Below are 17090 nucleotides of genomic sequence, written 5' to 3'. Positions count from 1 at the left end.
ATTCTGTAACTTGCCATCTGGGGCTATCTGGAGACAAGCTGACGGATGCCCCACTGCATCAGCTATCTGTAGTTTCCCTGCCGATAGACATCCTGATTCACATATGTGTTGCGGTGTTGCTGATCGCCATCCTGGTGATCTCAGAAAGAGACACGCTTGTGCATTGGACTCGGACTACTGTGTCTGATGTCACCAGTTAGTCTGCCATACTGAGGTCTTGGCATGAGTCTGAGTAATCTGTATAACGATCTGGTGAGAACCTGGAGTAGTAGTAGTGGTCTCTGGTTCATCTGGTTTGTACATGATATTGTTAAAACACCACCTTGCCAAAATATCAAGAGATTTCAATTAACTTTTATTTATTTAATGTATATATAACACCATTAATAACACACACTGTCTCAAAGCGCTTCACAGAGCCCAAGACCTGTTCAATAATCTATCAATCAATCTACCAATTTCATAGAAAGATATTTTCCTCCCAAAGACTTGACGTTGGAAGTAAGTAAACGGTCATACATTTGGATTATTCTGTCAGTGTGTATGTGTTACTAAAGGCAGAGCAGAGCCGTTTATGACGGCTACCGATATCTCTGTGTTTAAACCTTTTTGAACTTTTCATAACAGTTGTGCTTTGATCGTAACTGGGTACACTTACTGTTCGTGTAAATTGTGTGTATTGACTCACATTTACACCCTTATAATCCCTTTAAATATTATACATCCCTTACATGTGTTTTCAGTAAATAGGATGGAAGATATTTCATGGCCAACATGTTTGTAACTTCGTAGTGGTTGGTAGTGTTGGAATCTGCATTTCCGATTGAATGTAGCCTCCATGCATTGACCATAACTGTATGTTTTACTTGGAACAGTGTATACTGACTCAGAATACACCTGTGCGTGTGTATTTTGGGAAACTGGTGATGGGAAGATATTTACTGCCCTACAGGGTTTATAACTTCGTGTTACTCCGGTAGTACTCTGGGTGCTGCGAGTCAGAAAGCGGGTAATCCGTTAGACCGACAACGACCTAAAACTCTGAAATGTGTCATGATGTTGCACTGAGACATTTCTCCACAATATTCACAACGTAGTAACGGCATTTTGCGCAAATATTTGTCTGTCTTTGCGAAGTCTTTTTAAAAGTGTGATAGTTATGGAATTTGAACAGATAAATGCCTGTCTATGCGATGTATTTTTAAGCCAATCTTTCGAATCAAGTAGATCGTTTTGCCAGTAGCTTAATGACCATGCACATCCTTAGTTCTTATCTTAAAAACATAATCGTTGATTTGAACATGTTCCTTGACCAAGAGCCAGTATCATATTGCAGCTGTAATATCACATTAAAAGTGGTGGTGATATTTTTCAGCAGACGACCTCGTTTATTCCTTTTATTTATGTGCTTTATTTTATATTCACAACATAGTTATGGCACTTGCGTAGATACGTAGCCTACTTATGCAGTCTTTTTAGGCTAATCTTTCGAATCGTGTTGCCAGTATTCTAATGCATCAACATGCATATCCATAGTTCCTAAATTTCCCTCGGGATTAATAAAGTATCCATCTATCTATCTATCTATCTTCCAGACTGTTTAAAAAGGGAATAGTCTAACCTAAAAAGAACATGTTCCTTTGACCAAGAGCCAGTGTATCTGTAATAAAGCATCATATTGCATCTGTAATATCACATTAATAAAAGTGGTAGTGACGTTTTTCAAAAGACTGCCTCATTAATTCCTTCCTGTACCTCTTCGCTTTATTTCTCAGGTGACACCAGTCCCAAACTCACAGTCCTGCCCCCCCTGCACACCAGCGGGAGTTCAGCCACGTTGATGTGCCTGGCTAACGGAGGCTTCCCGTCCGACTGGACGCTGAGCTGGAAGGTAGCGGGGAGCAGCAGGAGCGGGGAGACCAGTCGCTTGGGCCCACAGAAGGACGGCCTGTACAGCTGGAGCAACACCCTGACCCTCCCTCTCCAGGAGTGGACCCAGGGAGTCTCAGTGACCTGCGAGGCAAAGCAGGGCTCCCAAACTGTCACTGAGATTCTGAAGAAATCAGACTGCTCCTAGGGTCCCCTTTCAAATGTCTGTCATTAGCCTGATTGAAAGTGTGTTTGATAAAGACTCTTCATCTCTGATAGGGACTCTCTCTTATTTCTGTTAGTGTGCAGCACTGAGTCACTGTCTTTCCCTCCCTTTCCACCTCATTTACAGCATTTGGGAATCTGAAGTGCTTGTTACTTTGACCCTTTCATGTTTTTTGACCATTTATTAATAAAGGAGTTTGATGAAATTAATCAGAAACTTGATTTTGTATTTTTTGTAACTTAAGTTCGAGATATATTTCCAGATTGATGATTGTTGCACCAAATGAAGACAGTTAAAGTCATTTAACTAATAATGTTGAAATGTTCATTAAATTGAATGATGATAGATGTAATTTGACTTCCCTTTGTCATTACAACCATAGAGGGCTTATTATGTAGCTAGTGAAAACAATAACAGGTAATGTATGATGCCTTGATTAGATGATTTAGTCTAAAAGCAAAATTAAGTAAATAAATAAGTTATGAGGGTGTTGAGTAATGAGACTTTTACAGATTTAACTAATAACCTGCATTTTTTACCATAGAATTTTTTTTTAAATTAACATTATTTTTAAAAGGAATATTGAATACAAATCCTAAATGTTGGGGGGCACTATGGCGCAAGCAGTAGCCCCGACCATATACGGGCTTGAACGCCCACGGGGACACGAGTTCGAATCCGAACTGCTGTCATTTCCTGATCCCACTCCCCACCTCTTCTCTCCATCTCATTTCCTGTCCAAAAACCTTCACTGTCTTATCTCATTGAAGGCAAAAAGCCCCAAAAAGTGTTAAAAATCCTTCCAAGCTCTCTAACTCTATAATCACTCTTGAGCTCAAAGAGACTGTATGTAATGTCCCGTAATGTAAATCCCTTGAGAACACTTGAACATCTGGCGATAGCGCTGCTCTATTCTGGGACTAGCAGACCCACTCAGGCGTGGCAATGCAAATAGAAGTTTCCCCCACAGAGAGCTCTGTTTCCTGGGTTACACCTACAGCCAGAAACTGCACTGAGACAGCTGTGCTCAGTTACACTGCTTTACTTTCACTCAGGACAACTCAGGTATTCTGAGACATGGTATTGCATGACGAGGCTCTAAACTATATTTAGCTTCATTCACACATGAAGGTACCACCAGACCATCACCAAAAGTTGTATTGATAGACACTCAGACAGACAGAGACACACACAAACAAATACACAGCACCATACCCGCTTCAAGCTAGCAGCATCCCCTACTGGTTGAGAATGTTACTGAGATTTGCTGAACATGACACACTGCTACTCTCATAGAGATACAAACATATTTAATCATCATGAACATGAGGAAACACTGCTACTCTCATAGAGATACAAACATATTTAATCATCATGAACATGAGGACACACTGCTACTCTCATAGAGATACAAACATATTTAATCATCATCATGAACATGACACACTGCTACTCTCATAGAGATACAAACATATTTAATCATCATGGGGATCAAGAAATGGTAGCTCATTTAATTAACGATCACTTAAAGGGCATTTTAGTTAAATAATGTGATACTAATATAATCATCATAACTGAAGCCGTATTTACACATTTACAGTACACACATAATTAAACATACAAACAGAGTATTCAAATTCACATATGGCTTTCCCTCTTCATTTCTTAATGACATGACATGGTCCTACACCCCAAACGAGTCTGACAGCCATGAAGCTTAAATAAATAGGTCCAGTTAAAGTCATCGTCTGTTTCACTCAGCTGAATCATTTACATCAATGTGTCACTTTGATTGAGTCAGTTCTAGTTTTGGGGATTATTTATCATCCTATGGATTCAGCACTTCATGAGTAAGAGCTGATTCTCACTGTGAAGAACTCAATAATGACAACTGAGACATCTTACACACACTACATACTTCACACACACACATTTTACAGCACCCCACACACTACATACTTCACACACACATTTTACAACACCCCACACATGAGTTTATAATGTACATAGAGAGATGAAGGGACCTATCGGTCATCTGAACCTGAGTCCATCAGAGTCTCTCATCACAAAGCCATTGTTACCCTTGAAATCCTCAGGAGGGGTTGGTGGTGTTGGCAAAAGAGTTCACGTAGACAAACAAGTTCAAACTGAGATAGTTTAGTTGTTCTCCAGCGCCATCCCAAGGACACTCTCCACTCCACTCCACTCTCCTTCTTCCCTCTTTTCTCCACAGACTGGGCCACCTACCTCTGACTGGATCACAGACTGGGCCATCTACCTCTGACTGGATCACAGACTGGGCCATCTACCTCTGACTGGATCACAGACTGGGCCAGCATGCCATCTACCTCTGACTGCATCACAGACTGCATATGGGGAGAGGTGCGGTAGGCATGTTATCTGATTGGTGGTGCTGAATTTGTGTTGACTTTGTGCTGGACTGAACTGGTTCGTCCAAAGTAATTTGGACTCTTGCTGAACACATCAGTGCAGGACAGTAGCAGAGATTTTAGCTCAGAAAACTGGGAATCTGAAAGGCTGCCACAGCTCACATCAAATGATGAAGACTGTGATGTCACTGACGGGGCTGTTACAGCTCACATCAAATGATGAAGACTGTGATGTCACTGACGGGGCTGTTACACCTCACATCAAATGATGAAGACTGTGATGACACTGACGGGGCTGTTACACCTCACATCAAATGATGAAGACTGTGATGACACTGACAGGGCTGTTACCTGACAAACTGAGGGTGTATCTGTGCAGATCTCATTGTCTGATACAGGAATGAACGGTCCTAACTGCATACCTGGCTGAAGTCCAATGGGGGTGTCAGTAGGAGTCATAACACACACAACAGTGAGGCCACTGTCTGCTCTTGGGAGTGTGTGTGTGGGCTACTGCAGTCCCATCCCAGTCCATCTGGTAAGGCTCAAGCAGACCACTGTCTCCATGTGGTGCATACAGATTAGCAGCAGAAGGTATCAGCTTGACTGTACAGTGCGCTTCCCAAAAGGGAGGTGTGGTGGTGCACTCAGAGATCAATGCAGCACAGCTGTCGGGTGTCATGTCTGTAGTGCACAGCAGTGGTGAGTCTTGATTGGGAAGATGACACAAACCTCCACCTAAATCTAGCAGCATAGTTCTGCTGAAGAACGTCCCAACCAAGTAGAATGGCCTGACTGACATTCCTAATAACCAGCACTTCCTGCAGCAAACTCAATAAGCCCAGTCACAGTGTAATGTTAACAGGGCCTAGTGTGTCTAAATTCAACCCAGTCACAGTGTAATGTTAACAGGGCCTAGTGTGTCCAAACTCAGCCCAGTCACAGTGTAATGTTAACAGCGCCTAGTGTGTCCAAACTCAGCCCGGTCACAGTGTAATGTTAACATGGCCTAGTGTGTCCAAATTTAGCCCAGTCACAGTGTAATGTTAACAGGGCCTAGTGTGTCCAAACTCAGTGAGCCCAGTCACAGTGTAATGTTAACAGGGCCTAGTGTGTCCAAACTCAGTGAGCCCAGTCACAGTGTAATGTTAACAGGGCCTACTGAGTCCAAACTCCATTGTACGTCGCTTTGGACTAAATGTAAATGTAATGTAAATGCAAACTCGGCCCAGTCACATTACATTCTTTTTGAGAGGCCTTCTGTTCAATGATGGGAGTGTCATTCATACATTCTCAATGATAAAAGAAATGCTTGAACCAGTGTCCAACAGGATGTGCATCTCTGACCCTTCAACTATGCCCTAATCTATACAGTGAAAGTGCCTTTGTTGCAGGTGACATCATATACCAGATATCAGAATGTTGTGCAGTGTGTTCTGTCCACCACTAGAGGGCACTGCTGGACAAGGAGAGAGAGACAGATTCTGTAACTTGCCGTCTGGGGCTATCTGTATGACAAGCTGACGGATGCCCCACTGCATCAGCTATCTGTAGTTTCCCTGCCGATAGACATCCTGATTCACATATGTGTTGCAGTGTTGCTGATCGCCATCCTGGTGATCTCAGAAAGAGACACGCTTGAGCACTGGACTCAGACTACTGTGTGTGATGTCACCAGTTAGTCTGCCATACTGAGGTCTTGGCATGAGTCTGAGTAATCTGTATAACGATCCGGTGAGAACCTGGAGTAGTAGTAGTGGTCTCTGGTTCATCTGATTTGTGCATGAGATTATTAGAACTCCACCTTGCCAAAATATCAAGAGTCTTCAATTCACTTTTATTTATTTAATGTACTATATATAATACCATTAACAACAGACACTGTCTCAAAGCACCTTTACAGAGCCCAACACCTGTTCAATAATCTATCAATCAATCTACCAATTTCATAGAAAGATATTTTCCTACCGATCATATTTACATCTATGTGTGTGTACATACTAATCATTACTGTAACCCTAACGGTCTGTTTCACTCAGGAAAATAATTTACATACAGTAGATGTGTCAGTTTGCATGAGTGGTCACAGTTCTAGTCTTGGGGGGATTATTTATTGCCCTGTGAGTTCACCACTTCATGGGTAAGAGCTGATTCTCATAGTGGAGAACTCAACAATGACTTTCATCTTCATGTTCCTCTGGACACTTGTCCTCTGCTTTCAGAGTAAGTTTTATTTATTTTAACCCAGATCTTGTGTCTAAAGTAAAGATACATGATCATATGTGGGAGGTTAAATATATCTTACTATTTACTATTCTCCACGTCTTCTCTGCAGTCTCATATGGACAGGTCACTGTGACTCAGACTCCTGCAGTGAAAGCTGTTCAACAGGGAGGATCAGTCACTCTCAACTGTAAAACCAGCAGGGATGTGTATAATGCAGGGACATCAGCTTACTTGTCCTGGTACCAACAGAAACCTGATGCAGCTCCTAAACTCCTGATCTATTATACCAACCGCCTTCAGTCTGGGACTCCATCAAGATTCAGTGGCAGTGGAACTCACAGTGACTTCACTCTGACCATCAGTAATGTCCAGGCTGAGGATGCAGGAGTTTACTACTGTCAGAGTTTACACAGTGGCCCAGTGTTCACACAGTGATAAAGCGCCGTACAAAAACCTCCCTCAGTCAGGCTCCACATGACTGCACTCTGCTGCTGGAGCTCACTGCAGGTGGAGAGCAGAGAACAGACGTGAGTGAGGGGGGTGAGAAAGGGTGGGGGGGGGGGGCTGATTGCTGGACTGAAAACACTAACAGTAATAATAATCAGTCAGGTAACTGATGACTGCACTACTGCTGCAGACGTAGAGGAGAAAACAACAGAGGGAAAAGGAACAGAGAGGAGAGGAGAGGAGAGGAGAGGAGAGTTCAACATTCATTTCAGAATATTATGTGTCAGAAAATGACATGAGAAGTACTAACTGAATGATAGCATCCTGCCTGTGGATACACCTCTGTCATTCACATGAGAACCCCTGCCCATCGCATGCACTCACTATCTGGTCCTACTGAGGTCCACTTGAAGGGAATCTATGTAATGCAGTGCAGTCTGTTCAGAGTCGTAAGAGGAGACTAACAGAACCATCTAATAACAGAACTATGAGCAGCACAGGTAATGTGGGGGAGGTATGGTCATTCACATCAGAGCCCTTGCCCATCGCATGGGGTAAAAACTCCTTGTTTGTGGAAAACCTTCAGACTTTCTGTGTTTTCATCTCTGACGCTGGACTGGGGTCATGGCCCAGAAGGCCTCAGTTCGCCGCCCTGGAGTAACAGAAGCAGAATACCGGGGCTAATCACTGGAGTTTATGCCAGAGGGAAAGCCTTGGGCTGGTCCGAAAGAGGCCAACAGTGTCCCTACTGGTCTGGCACTGAGTGTCGAGGTGTTATAGTTTGAGATGACTGATTACCTGAGAAAACGTATTGGATCAGTTCATTTAAGCCATGACTGCCATGCCACGGTTACACTGTTACAGGACTCTGGAGATCTTCCCAGCTGCAGCAATGCAGTCATGTGCAGCTGCAAGGCAAAATTCACTCTGATGATGATTCAATCCAGAAGGTGGACATGGATCTCTGGTGTTTGGCCAGGAGGTCATAGAGACAGCCATCACACAGGGACACCCAACCTGAGCATTTCACTGTGCAAGCATTAACACTGAATATACACTAAAGCTCCCGTTACTCTTTAACTGTTTTTGATCTGGGTACAACATTACACTTGTTCTCCAAACTGAGAGAAATACTGGAGTTATACCAGTACACCTATCCTGGGGAATATCTCAAACCTGTCTTCCAGATAAGGAGACAGAATCTCCATAATGACCATAGCAGGAAGATGGAGAAGGAGACAGGCCCAGTGTCCTCTGGTAAAGTGTGTTGTGTAACAGTCAGGTAGAGGACTGAACTGTGTGTAGTAGGATGAGTGCACCAGGGGAGATGGATGAGAACAAGGGGACCTCAGATGATGAGCAGAACTGGATTGGACATGACCCTGGCATAATCTCCTTTCTGCTGTATTTGCTTTTCCACCTTTTACTTCTATTAATTTTAATATTCTCTTTTATAGGCTAATTCAAATCTTACGCCAGTATTTAACAGTGGATATGTCATCCTGTTTGTTTCCATTATAAATGTGCAGAAACATGTTTCCTTCAAACATGTAGAGTTGTGCCGTGTAACCTTCTGCTCCTGTGATGCTTCAGCACCTCCTGCAGCAGCAGCAGTGCAGTCATGTGGAGCCTGACTGAGGGAGGTTTTTGTACGGCGCTTTATCACTGTGTGAACACTGGGACATCGTGGTACGTCTGACAGTAGTAAACTCCTGCATCCTCAGCCTCGAAATTACTGATGGTCAGACTAAAGTCACTTCTAGAACTGGATCCTTCACCAACAAATCGACTTGGAGTTGAACCATAACGTGTGCTTGTGGTATATATTAAAAGTTTGGGAGCTTCTCCAGTTTTCTGAAGATACCAGGAGAGGTAGCTGCCGTAGATGGGGCTGCTGCTTCTGCAGTCCAGTTTGATGGTTTGTCCCACAAGAACAGCTTTCACTGCTGGAGTCTGAGTCACACTGTACTGGCCCCTGCATTCTGAAATATTGCAAACATTTCATAGCATATCGATTAAAAATTGTAATTATTTCAAATAATCAATTTCAGTTTGTAAAATACATTACCTGGAATACAGAACAGGAGTGCCCAGAGGAATTTAATGAGAAAAGTCATTCTTGTCAGATTGTTCTTCTAAAACAGGCTGGTGTTCAGTGTTCCAGTTCTCCTCTTTCTGAGATATAAAGCTCTCAAGAGCAAAAGGTTCACACTTTGGTTATGCAAATATGTCCAACCTCCCCAGTTTCTAACTGGCACCTTCTGATCCCCATTCCCTCTGCTCATGAAAAGAAATACAGAAGACTCTTCAGTAGGCCAACAGTCTAAACCTAAATGATGTTTTGTTAGATTTATCTGGGCTAACATCAATAACTGATAGGCTGTTCAATAATCTATCAATCAATCTACCCATTTCATAGAAAGATATTTTCCTCCCAATCACATCTACATCTATGTGTGTGTACATACTAATCATTACTGTAACCCTAACAGTCTGTTTCACTCAGGAAGATCATTTACATAGGCTACATGTGTCAGTTTGCATGAGTGGTCACAGTTCTAGTCTTGGGGGGATTATTTATAGCCCTGTGAGTTCACCACTTCATGGGTAAGAGCTGATTCTCATAGTGGAGAACTCAACAATGACTTTCATCTTCATGTTCCTCTGGACACTTGTCCTCTGCTTTCAGAGTGAGTTTTATTTGATTTGAACCCAGATCTTGTGTGTAAAGTAAAGATACATGAACATATGTGGGAGGTTAAATATATCTTACTATTCTCCATGTCTTCTCTGCAGTCTCATATGGACAGGTCACTGTGACTCAGACTCCTGCAGTGAAAGCTGTTCAACAGGGAGGATCTGTCACTCTCAACTGTAAAACCAGCAGTGATGTGTATGATGCAGGGAAATCAAACCTTGATTTATACTGGTATCAACAGAAACCTGGTGCAGCTCCTAAACTCATTATCCGTCATGCCAAAACACTTCAGTCTGGGACTCCATCCAGATTCAGTGGCAGTGGAACTCACAGTGACTTCACTCTGACCATCAGTAATGTCCAGGCTGAGGATGCAGGAGTTTACTACTGTCAGAGTTTCCACTATATCAACAGTATAAATCTGTTCACACAGTGATAAAGTGCCGTACAAAAACCTCCCCCAGTCAGGCTCCACATGACTGATTATCACACCAGAATACACACATCTCTATATCTCTAGATCTTTAGTCATACACAGGACAAGAGGGGGTAATAAAGATTATAACAGCAGAACACACACTTCTTTACTTCTCTACACATACCATTACTAACTCTTTCTTGGCCAAATACATCTAAGAAATATTATTCAATTAAATTATTATTATTTCAAGATGGATAGAAAGCACAATACTCCAATATGATTCAGTTATATAATGAAACAAATATACAGTTTATCAGAATAACAAATAAAACTGTTCAATGTCTGCACATATATGTGTCAGATATCTCTCTTGCAACACTAACTGCCCCACTGCTGTACTGAAGAGACTCAAAATGAAAACAAAAACACAAAAAATACTTCTATCTATGTTAGTTTCACTTTAACAACCAGCTGTATGGGAGCAGTTTGAATTGTTAAAATATAAAAGAAGACATTTTGTAAATGTTTCTCTGCATGTCTTTCTTTTCTTGCCACCGTGGCCTTGTGCTCTGGAAGGTTCAGACCTTGGGCTCTGTGAAGAGCTTTGAGACAATGTCTATTGGTTATGGCACTAGATGAATTAATAATCTTGAATTATTTAATAAAATATCACATATACTGTCTACTGTTTATTAGCTGCATCACACTGAGCATTTGCCTAGAGGGGATACTTTGCATCAGTGATGGACGCCTCAGTGCCCTATGGGTGTTTATACTGCAGCCTCAGTACTGCACATGTGTGAGTTCAGGCTGTCTGATCTGAATGTACAACAAGATGCCTTTAGCTCTCATCCTCATCTGGACCCTCTCTCTTTACTGCCAAGGTAGGGCTCAAGTTACTGTCATCACCTGATTTACAGCCGTTTGGAGACACAGAGACAACATGGATTATGGGAATTAATTTATTGGGTTATTTACTGGTTCCATAGTTGGTTGTTGACATTATTCCATTTGTGTTTCAGAATGTAAAGGACAAGTCAGTGTGACTCAGACTCCGACAGTGAAAGCTGTCCTTCCAGGACAAACTGTGTCCATGACCTGTCAAACCAGCATAGATGTGGACACTGATTGTTATGAGTCGGGTGAACAATGCCTCAACTGGTACAAACAGCAGTCTGGAGAGGCTCCCAAACTCCTGATATATGCTGGTAGATTTCTCCATACTGGGACTCCATCCAGATTCAGTGGCAGTGGAACTGGCAGTGACTTCACTCTGACCATCAGTAATGTCCAGGCTGAGGATGCAGGAGTTTACTACTGTCAGAGTTACTATTCTGGTGGTGTGTTCACACAGTGATAAAGCGCCGTACAAAAACCTCCCTCAGTCAGGCTCCACATGACTGCACTCTGCTGCTGGAGCTCACTGCAGGTGGAGAGCAGAGAACAGACGTGAGGGAGGGGGGTGAGAAGGGGTTGGGGGGGGGGTGATTGCTCAACTGAAAACACTAACAGTAATAATAATCAGTCAGGTAACTGATGACTGCACTACTGCTGCAGACGTAGAGGAGAAAACAACAGAGGGAAAAGGAACAGAGAGGAGAGGAGAGGAGAGGAGAGGAAAGGAGAGGAGAGGAGAGGTCAACATTCATTTTAGAATAGTATGTGTCAGAAAATTATGACATGAGAAGTACTAACTGAATGATAGCATCCTGCCTGTGGATACACCTCTGTCATTCACATAAGAACCCCTGCCCATCGCATGCACTCACTATCTGGTCCTACTGAGGTCCACTTGAAGGTAATCTATGTAATGCAGTGCAGTCTATTCAGAGTCGTGAGGGGAGATTAACAGAAGCATCTAACAACAGAACTATGAGCAGCATAGGTAATGTGGGGGAGGTATGGTCATTCACATGAGAGCCCCTGCCCATCGCATGGGGTAAAACCTCCTTGTTTGTGGAAAACCTTCAGACTTTCTGTGTTTTCATCTCTGACGCTGGACTGGGGTCATGGCCCAGAAGGCCTCAGTTCGGCCCTGGAGTAACAGAAGCAGAATACCGGGGCTAATCACTGGAGTTTATGCCAGAGGAAAAGCCTTGGGCTGGCCCGAAAGAGGCCAACAGTGTCCCTACTGGTCTGGCACTGAGTGTTGAGGTGTTTGAGTTTGAGATGACTGATTACCTGAGAAAACGTATTGGATCAGTTCATTTAAGCCATGACTGCCATGCCACGGTTACACTGTTACAGGACTCTGGAGTTCTTCCCAGCTGCAGCAATGCAGTCATGTGCAGCTGCAAGGCAAAATTCACTCTGACGATGATTAAATCCAGAAGGTGGACATGGATCTCTGGTGTTTGGCCAGGAGGTCAAAGAGACAGCCATCACACAGGGACACTCAACCTGAGCATTTCACTGTGCAAGCATTAACACTGAATATACACTAAAGCTCCAGTTACTCTTTAACTGTTTTTGATCTGGGTACAACATTACACGTGTTCTCCAAACTGAGAGAAATACTGGAGTTATACCAATACACCTATCCTGGGGAATATCCCAAACCTGTCTTCCAGATAAGGAGACAGAATCTCCATAATGACCATAGCAGGAAGATGGAGAAGGAGACAGGCCCAGTGTCCTCTGGTAAAGTGTGTTGTGTAACAGTCAGGTAGAGGACTGAACAGTGTGTAGTAGGATGAGTGCACCAGGGGAGATGGATGAGAACAAGGGGACCTCAGATGATGAGCAGAACTGGATTGGACATGACCCTGGCATAATCTCCTTTCTGCTGTATTTGCTTTTCCACCTTTTACTTCACAATATTCACTTTCATTTATAGGCTAATTAAAATCTTACGCCAGTATTTAACAGTGGATATGTCATACTGTTTGTTTCCATTATAAACGTGCAGAAAGATGTTTCCTTCAAACATGTAGAGTTGTGCCATGTAACCTTCTGCTCCTGTGATGCTTCAGCACCTCCTGCAGCAGCAGCAGTGCAGTCATGTGGAGCCTGACTGAGGGAGGTTTTTGTACGGAGCTTTATCACTGTGTGAACACCCAGTTACCACTAACTTGATGAAGACTCTGACAGTAGTAAACTCCTGCATCCTCAGCCTCGAAATTACTGATGGTCAGACTAAAGTCACTACCATAATCGGATCCTTCACCAACAAATCGACTTGAAGTTGAACCATAACGTGTGCTTATGTAATATATTAAAAGTTTGGGAGCTTCTCCAGTTTTCTGAAGATACCAGGAGACACAGTTGCTACAGCCTGAGATGGGGCTGCTGCTTCTGCAGTCCAGTTTGATGGTTTGTCCCACAAGAACAGCTTTCACTGCTGGAGTCTGAGTCACACTGATCTGGCCCCTGCATTCTGAAACATTGCAAACATTTCATAGCATATCGGTTTTCAAAACTAATTGTAAAACTATTTCAAATAATCCATTTCAGTTTGTAAAATACATTACCTGGAATACAGAACAGGAGTGCCCAGAGGAATTTAATGAGAAAAGTCATTCTTGTCAGATTGTTCTTCTAAAACAGGCTGGTGTTCAGTGTTCCAGTTCTCCTCTTTCTGAGATATAAAGCTCTCAAGAGCAAAAGGTTCACACTTTGGTTATGCAAATATGTCCAACCTCCCCAGTTTCTAACTGGCACCTTCTGATCCCCATTCCCTCTGCTCATGAAAAGAAATAAAGAAGACTCTTCAGTAGGCCAACAGTCTAAACCTAAATGATGTTTTGTTAGATTTATCTGGGCTAACAGCAATAACTGATAGGCCAGTGTGGTCCTACTGACTGACAGAAAGACTAAACAATCCTCAGACCCACAACTGAACTGAGAGCAACCTCCAGGATCAATGAAACGGAGCAGTTTGAGTATGACAGAAATAGTACAAATGGCTTTATTGATCTGCTAAAATCATTATCACATGGTATCAACACATTACTTTCTGTAGAGGTGAACTATACTATTCCCTTACTGCACTGCTGTAGTCATACAATCACCCCTGGACTAGACCTGTGATCTAAACCTGGAGCCAGTTTACTTTTCAATCTGTGCACCTCACTCCACTGTCGGGAATAAAGCATTCAAACCTGTCTACCACTGAAGCCAGAATTGCCATAGTGTAGAATGTCTTATTTTTAATGATTACAATTCATGAGGCTGTATGTCATTTGGGCAAACTTAGCCTATTAATGCTGGTTGGCATTCATGAAATATAAAAAAATGAAATATATTCTTGCACTTGGACGATGGAGAAAATTTAAATTTCAGACCTGAAATTAACCATGACATAATTCATGATCTGCTAAATGTAACAGTAACTGCATTGCAATGTCAGTCAGAGTCGCTGTACCGTGAAGAGGTTTTTGTACAGCGTCTCTATGAGCCTGTATCACTGTGGTGGACTTTCGGTGGCGGCACAAGACTCGATGTTGGAAGTAAGTAATATCATCTGTGGTCCTATATAAAATATTGGTCTACATATGAACGTTTTGGTTGAATTACCTTCATTGTATCATTTGGTTTTGAAATTAATATATTTTTCAATGGTGCGCTTTATTATGCAGATAAGTCATACACTTGCTAGACTGGTTTGGTAATGAAACGAAATAGGCTACTGATGTAATTTTGTGCATATTTTATTAATTATGACTAATATAATTGATGGCATATCTTAGCTGAGTCAATTTTACCTGGGATATCAAAAATAAAAGGTATCTTACTAGTGCGTGTCAGAGGAGGGGTTTGTTTCACTGTGGTACACGTTTGGAGGCGGCAGTAGACTTGACGTTGGAAGTAAGTAAACGGTCATACATTTGAATTATTTTGTCAGTATGTGTGTGTGTTACTAAAGGCCTAATACGTTGCGCTATGAGCAGAGCAGTCTATGACGGCTACCGATATCTCTATGTTTAAACTTTTTCGCCTTTTTTGGAACAGTGCATAACTTGTGCTCTGATCGTAACTGTGTAGTTGTACACTTACTTTTTTCCTTCAAATAGTGAAAATTGTGTATCACAATGTTTTACTCTGCATCCCTTGCATGAGTTCTAAGAAAATAGAAAGGAAGAACAGGTCAAACAGGTTTGTAACTTCTTGTTACTGCTGGTGGTAGCTATTGACGTTAAAGGTATGAAGGCAATTTGCCATTTTCGATTGAATGTAGTCTCTGTGCTTTGACCATAACTGTATTTTTTACTTGGAACTGTGTATACTGACTCAGAATACACATGTGCGTGTGTATTTGGGAAACTGGTGATGGGAAGATATTTACTGCCCTACAGGGTTTATAACTTCGTGTTACTCTGGTGGTAGGTGCTGCGCGTCAGAAAGTGGGTAATCAGTTTGACCGACACCGAGCTAAAACTCTGAAATGTGTCATGTGTCATGTTGCACTGAGACATTTCTCCACAATATTAACTAACACAGTTAAGGCTTTTGCGCAGATATATGTCTGTCTGTGCGAATACTTTTTAAAAGTGTGACAGTTATGGAATTTGCACAGATAAATGTCTGTCTATGCGATGTATTTTTAAGCCAATCTTTCGAATCAAGAAGATCGTGTTGCCAATTGCTTAATGCATCACCATGCACATCCTTAGTTCTTCCAGACTGTTTTCAAGCGTCATTCGTGAATTGAACATGTTCCTTTGACCAAGAGCCAGTATCATATTGCAGCTGTAATATCACATTAAAAGTGGCGGCGATATTTTTCAGCAGCCGACCTCGTTTATTCCTTTCTGTACCTCTTCGCTTTATTTTATATTCCCAACATAGCTATGGCACTTGTGTAGATACATACTTATGCAAAGTCGTTTTAGGCTAATCTTTCGAATCGTGTTGCCAGTATTCTAATGTATCAACATGCACCTCCTTAGTTCTTCCAGACTGTTTAAAAAGGGAATAGTCTAACCTAAATAGAACATGTTCCTTTGACCAAGAGCCAGTGTATCTGTAATGTACCATCATATTGCATCTGTAATGTCACATTAATAAAAGTGATGGTGACGTTTTTCAGCAGACAATCTCATTTATTCCTTCCTGTACCTCTTCGCTTTATTTCTCAGGTGACACCAGTCCCAAACTCACAGTCCTGCCCCCCCTGCACACCAGCGGGAGTTCAGCCACGTTGATGTGCCTGGCTAACGGAGGCTTCCCGTCCGACTGGACGCTGAGCTGGAAGGTAGCGGGGAGCAGCAGGAGCGGGGAGACCAGTCGCTTGGGCCCACAGAAGGACGGCCTGTACAGCTGGAGCAACACCCTGACCCTCCCTCTCCAGGAGTGGACCCAGGGGGTCTCAGTGACCTGCGAGGCAAAGCAGGGCTCCCAGACTGTCACTGAGATTCTGAAGAAATCAGACTGCTCCTAGGGTCCCCTTTCAAATGTCTGTCATTAGCCTGATTGAAAGTGTATTTGATAAAGACTCTTCATCTCTGATAGGGACTCTCTCTTATTTCTGTTAGTGTGCAGCACTGAGTCACTGTCTTTCCCTCCCTTTCCACCTCTTTTACAGCATTTGGGAATCTGAAGTGCTTGTTACTTTGACCATTTCATGTGTTTTGACCATTTATTAATAAAGGAGAATAAACGAGAGCCTTGATTTCATTTTTTCTGTGTCTTAAGTTCGATATATATTTCCAGATTGATGATTGTTGCACCCAACTTACATGGGAAATTACTCCACCTCTGAGAATATTCTTATTTTTTGAGAGCTTTTTATGTAGATAGTAAAAACAATAACCGGTCCATTATGATGCCTTGATGAGATAATTTGAAAGCAAAAGTGAGTGTCAGAGTTATGAG

General features: G+C 42.4%; 2 gene segments (V, D, J or C); both read left to right on the top strand.

Moving 5' to 3' along the window:
* Window positions 1-490: 490 nt before the first annotated feature.
* On the top strand, window positions 491-2304 carry LOC105894880. The segment is given in 2 exon segments: window positions 491-501; window positions 1776-2304. A coding segment is annotated over 1 exon segment (237 nt).
* Window positions 2305-6606: 4302 nt separating this feature from the next.
* On the top strand, window positions 6607-16724 carry LOC105888562. The segment is given in 4 exon segments: window positions 6607-6708; window positions 6821-7133; window positions 14688-14725; window positions 16355-16724. Coding segments are annotated over 4 exon segments (702 nt in total).
* The last annotated feature ends 366 nt before the right edge of the window (window positions 16725-17090 follow it).

This window comes from Clupea harengus, chromosome 16, assembly GCF_900700415.2.
Source record: "Clupea harengus chromosome 16, Ch_v2.0.2, whole genome shotgun sequence".
Taxonomy (NCBI): Eukaryota; Metazoa; Chordata; class Actinopteri; order Clupeiformes; family Clupeidae; genus Clupea; species Clupea harengus.
Note: the sequence above shows the minus strand (reverse complement) of the source record. Positions and strands in the feature narration are given on the sequence as shown.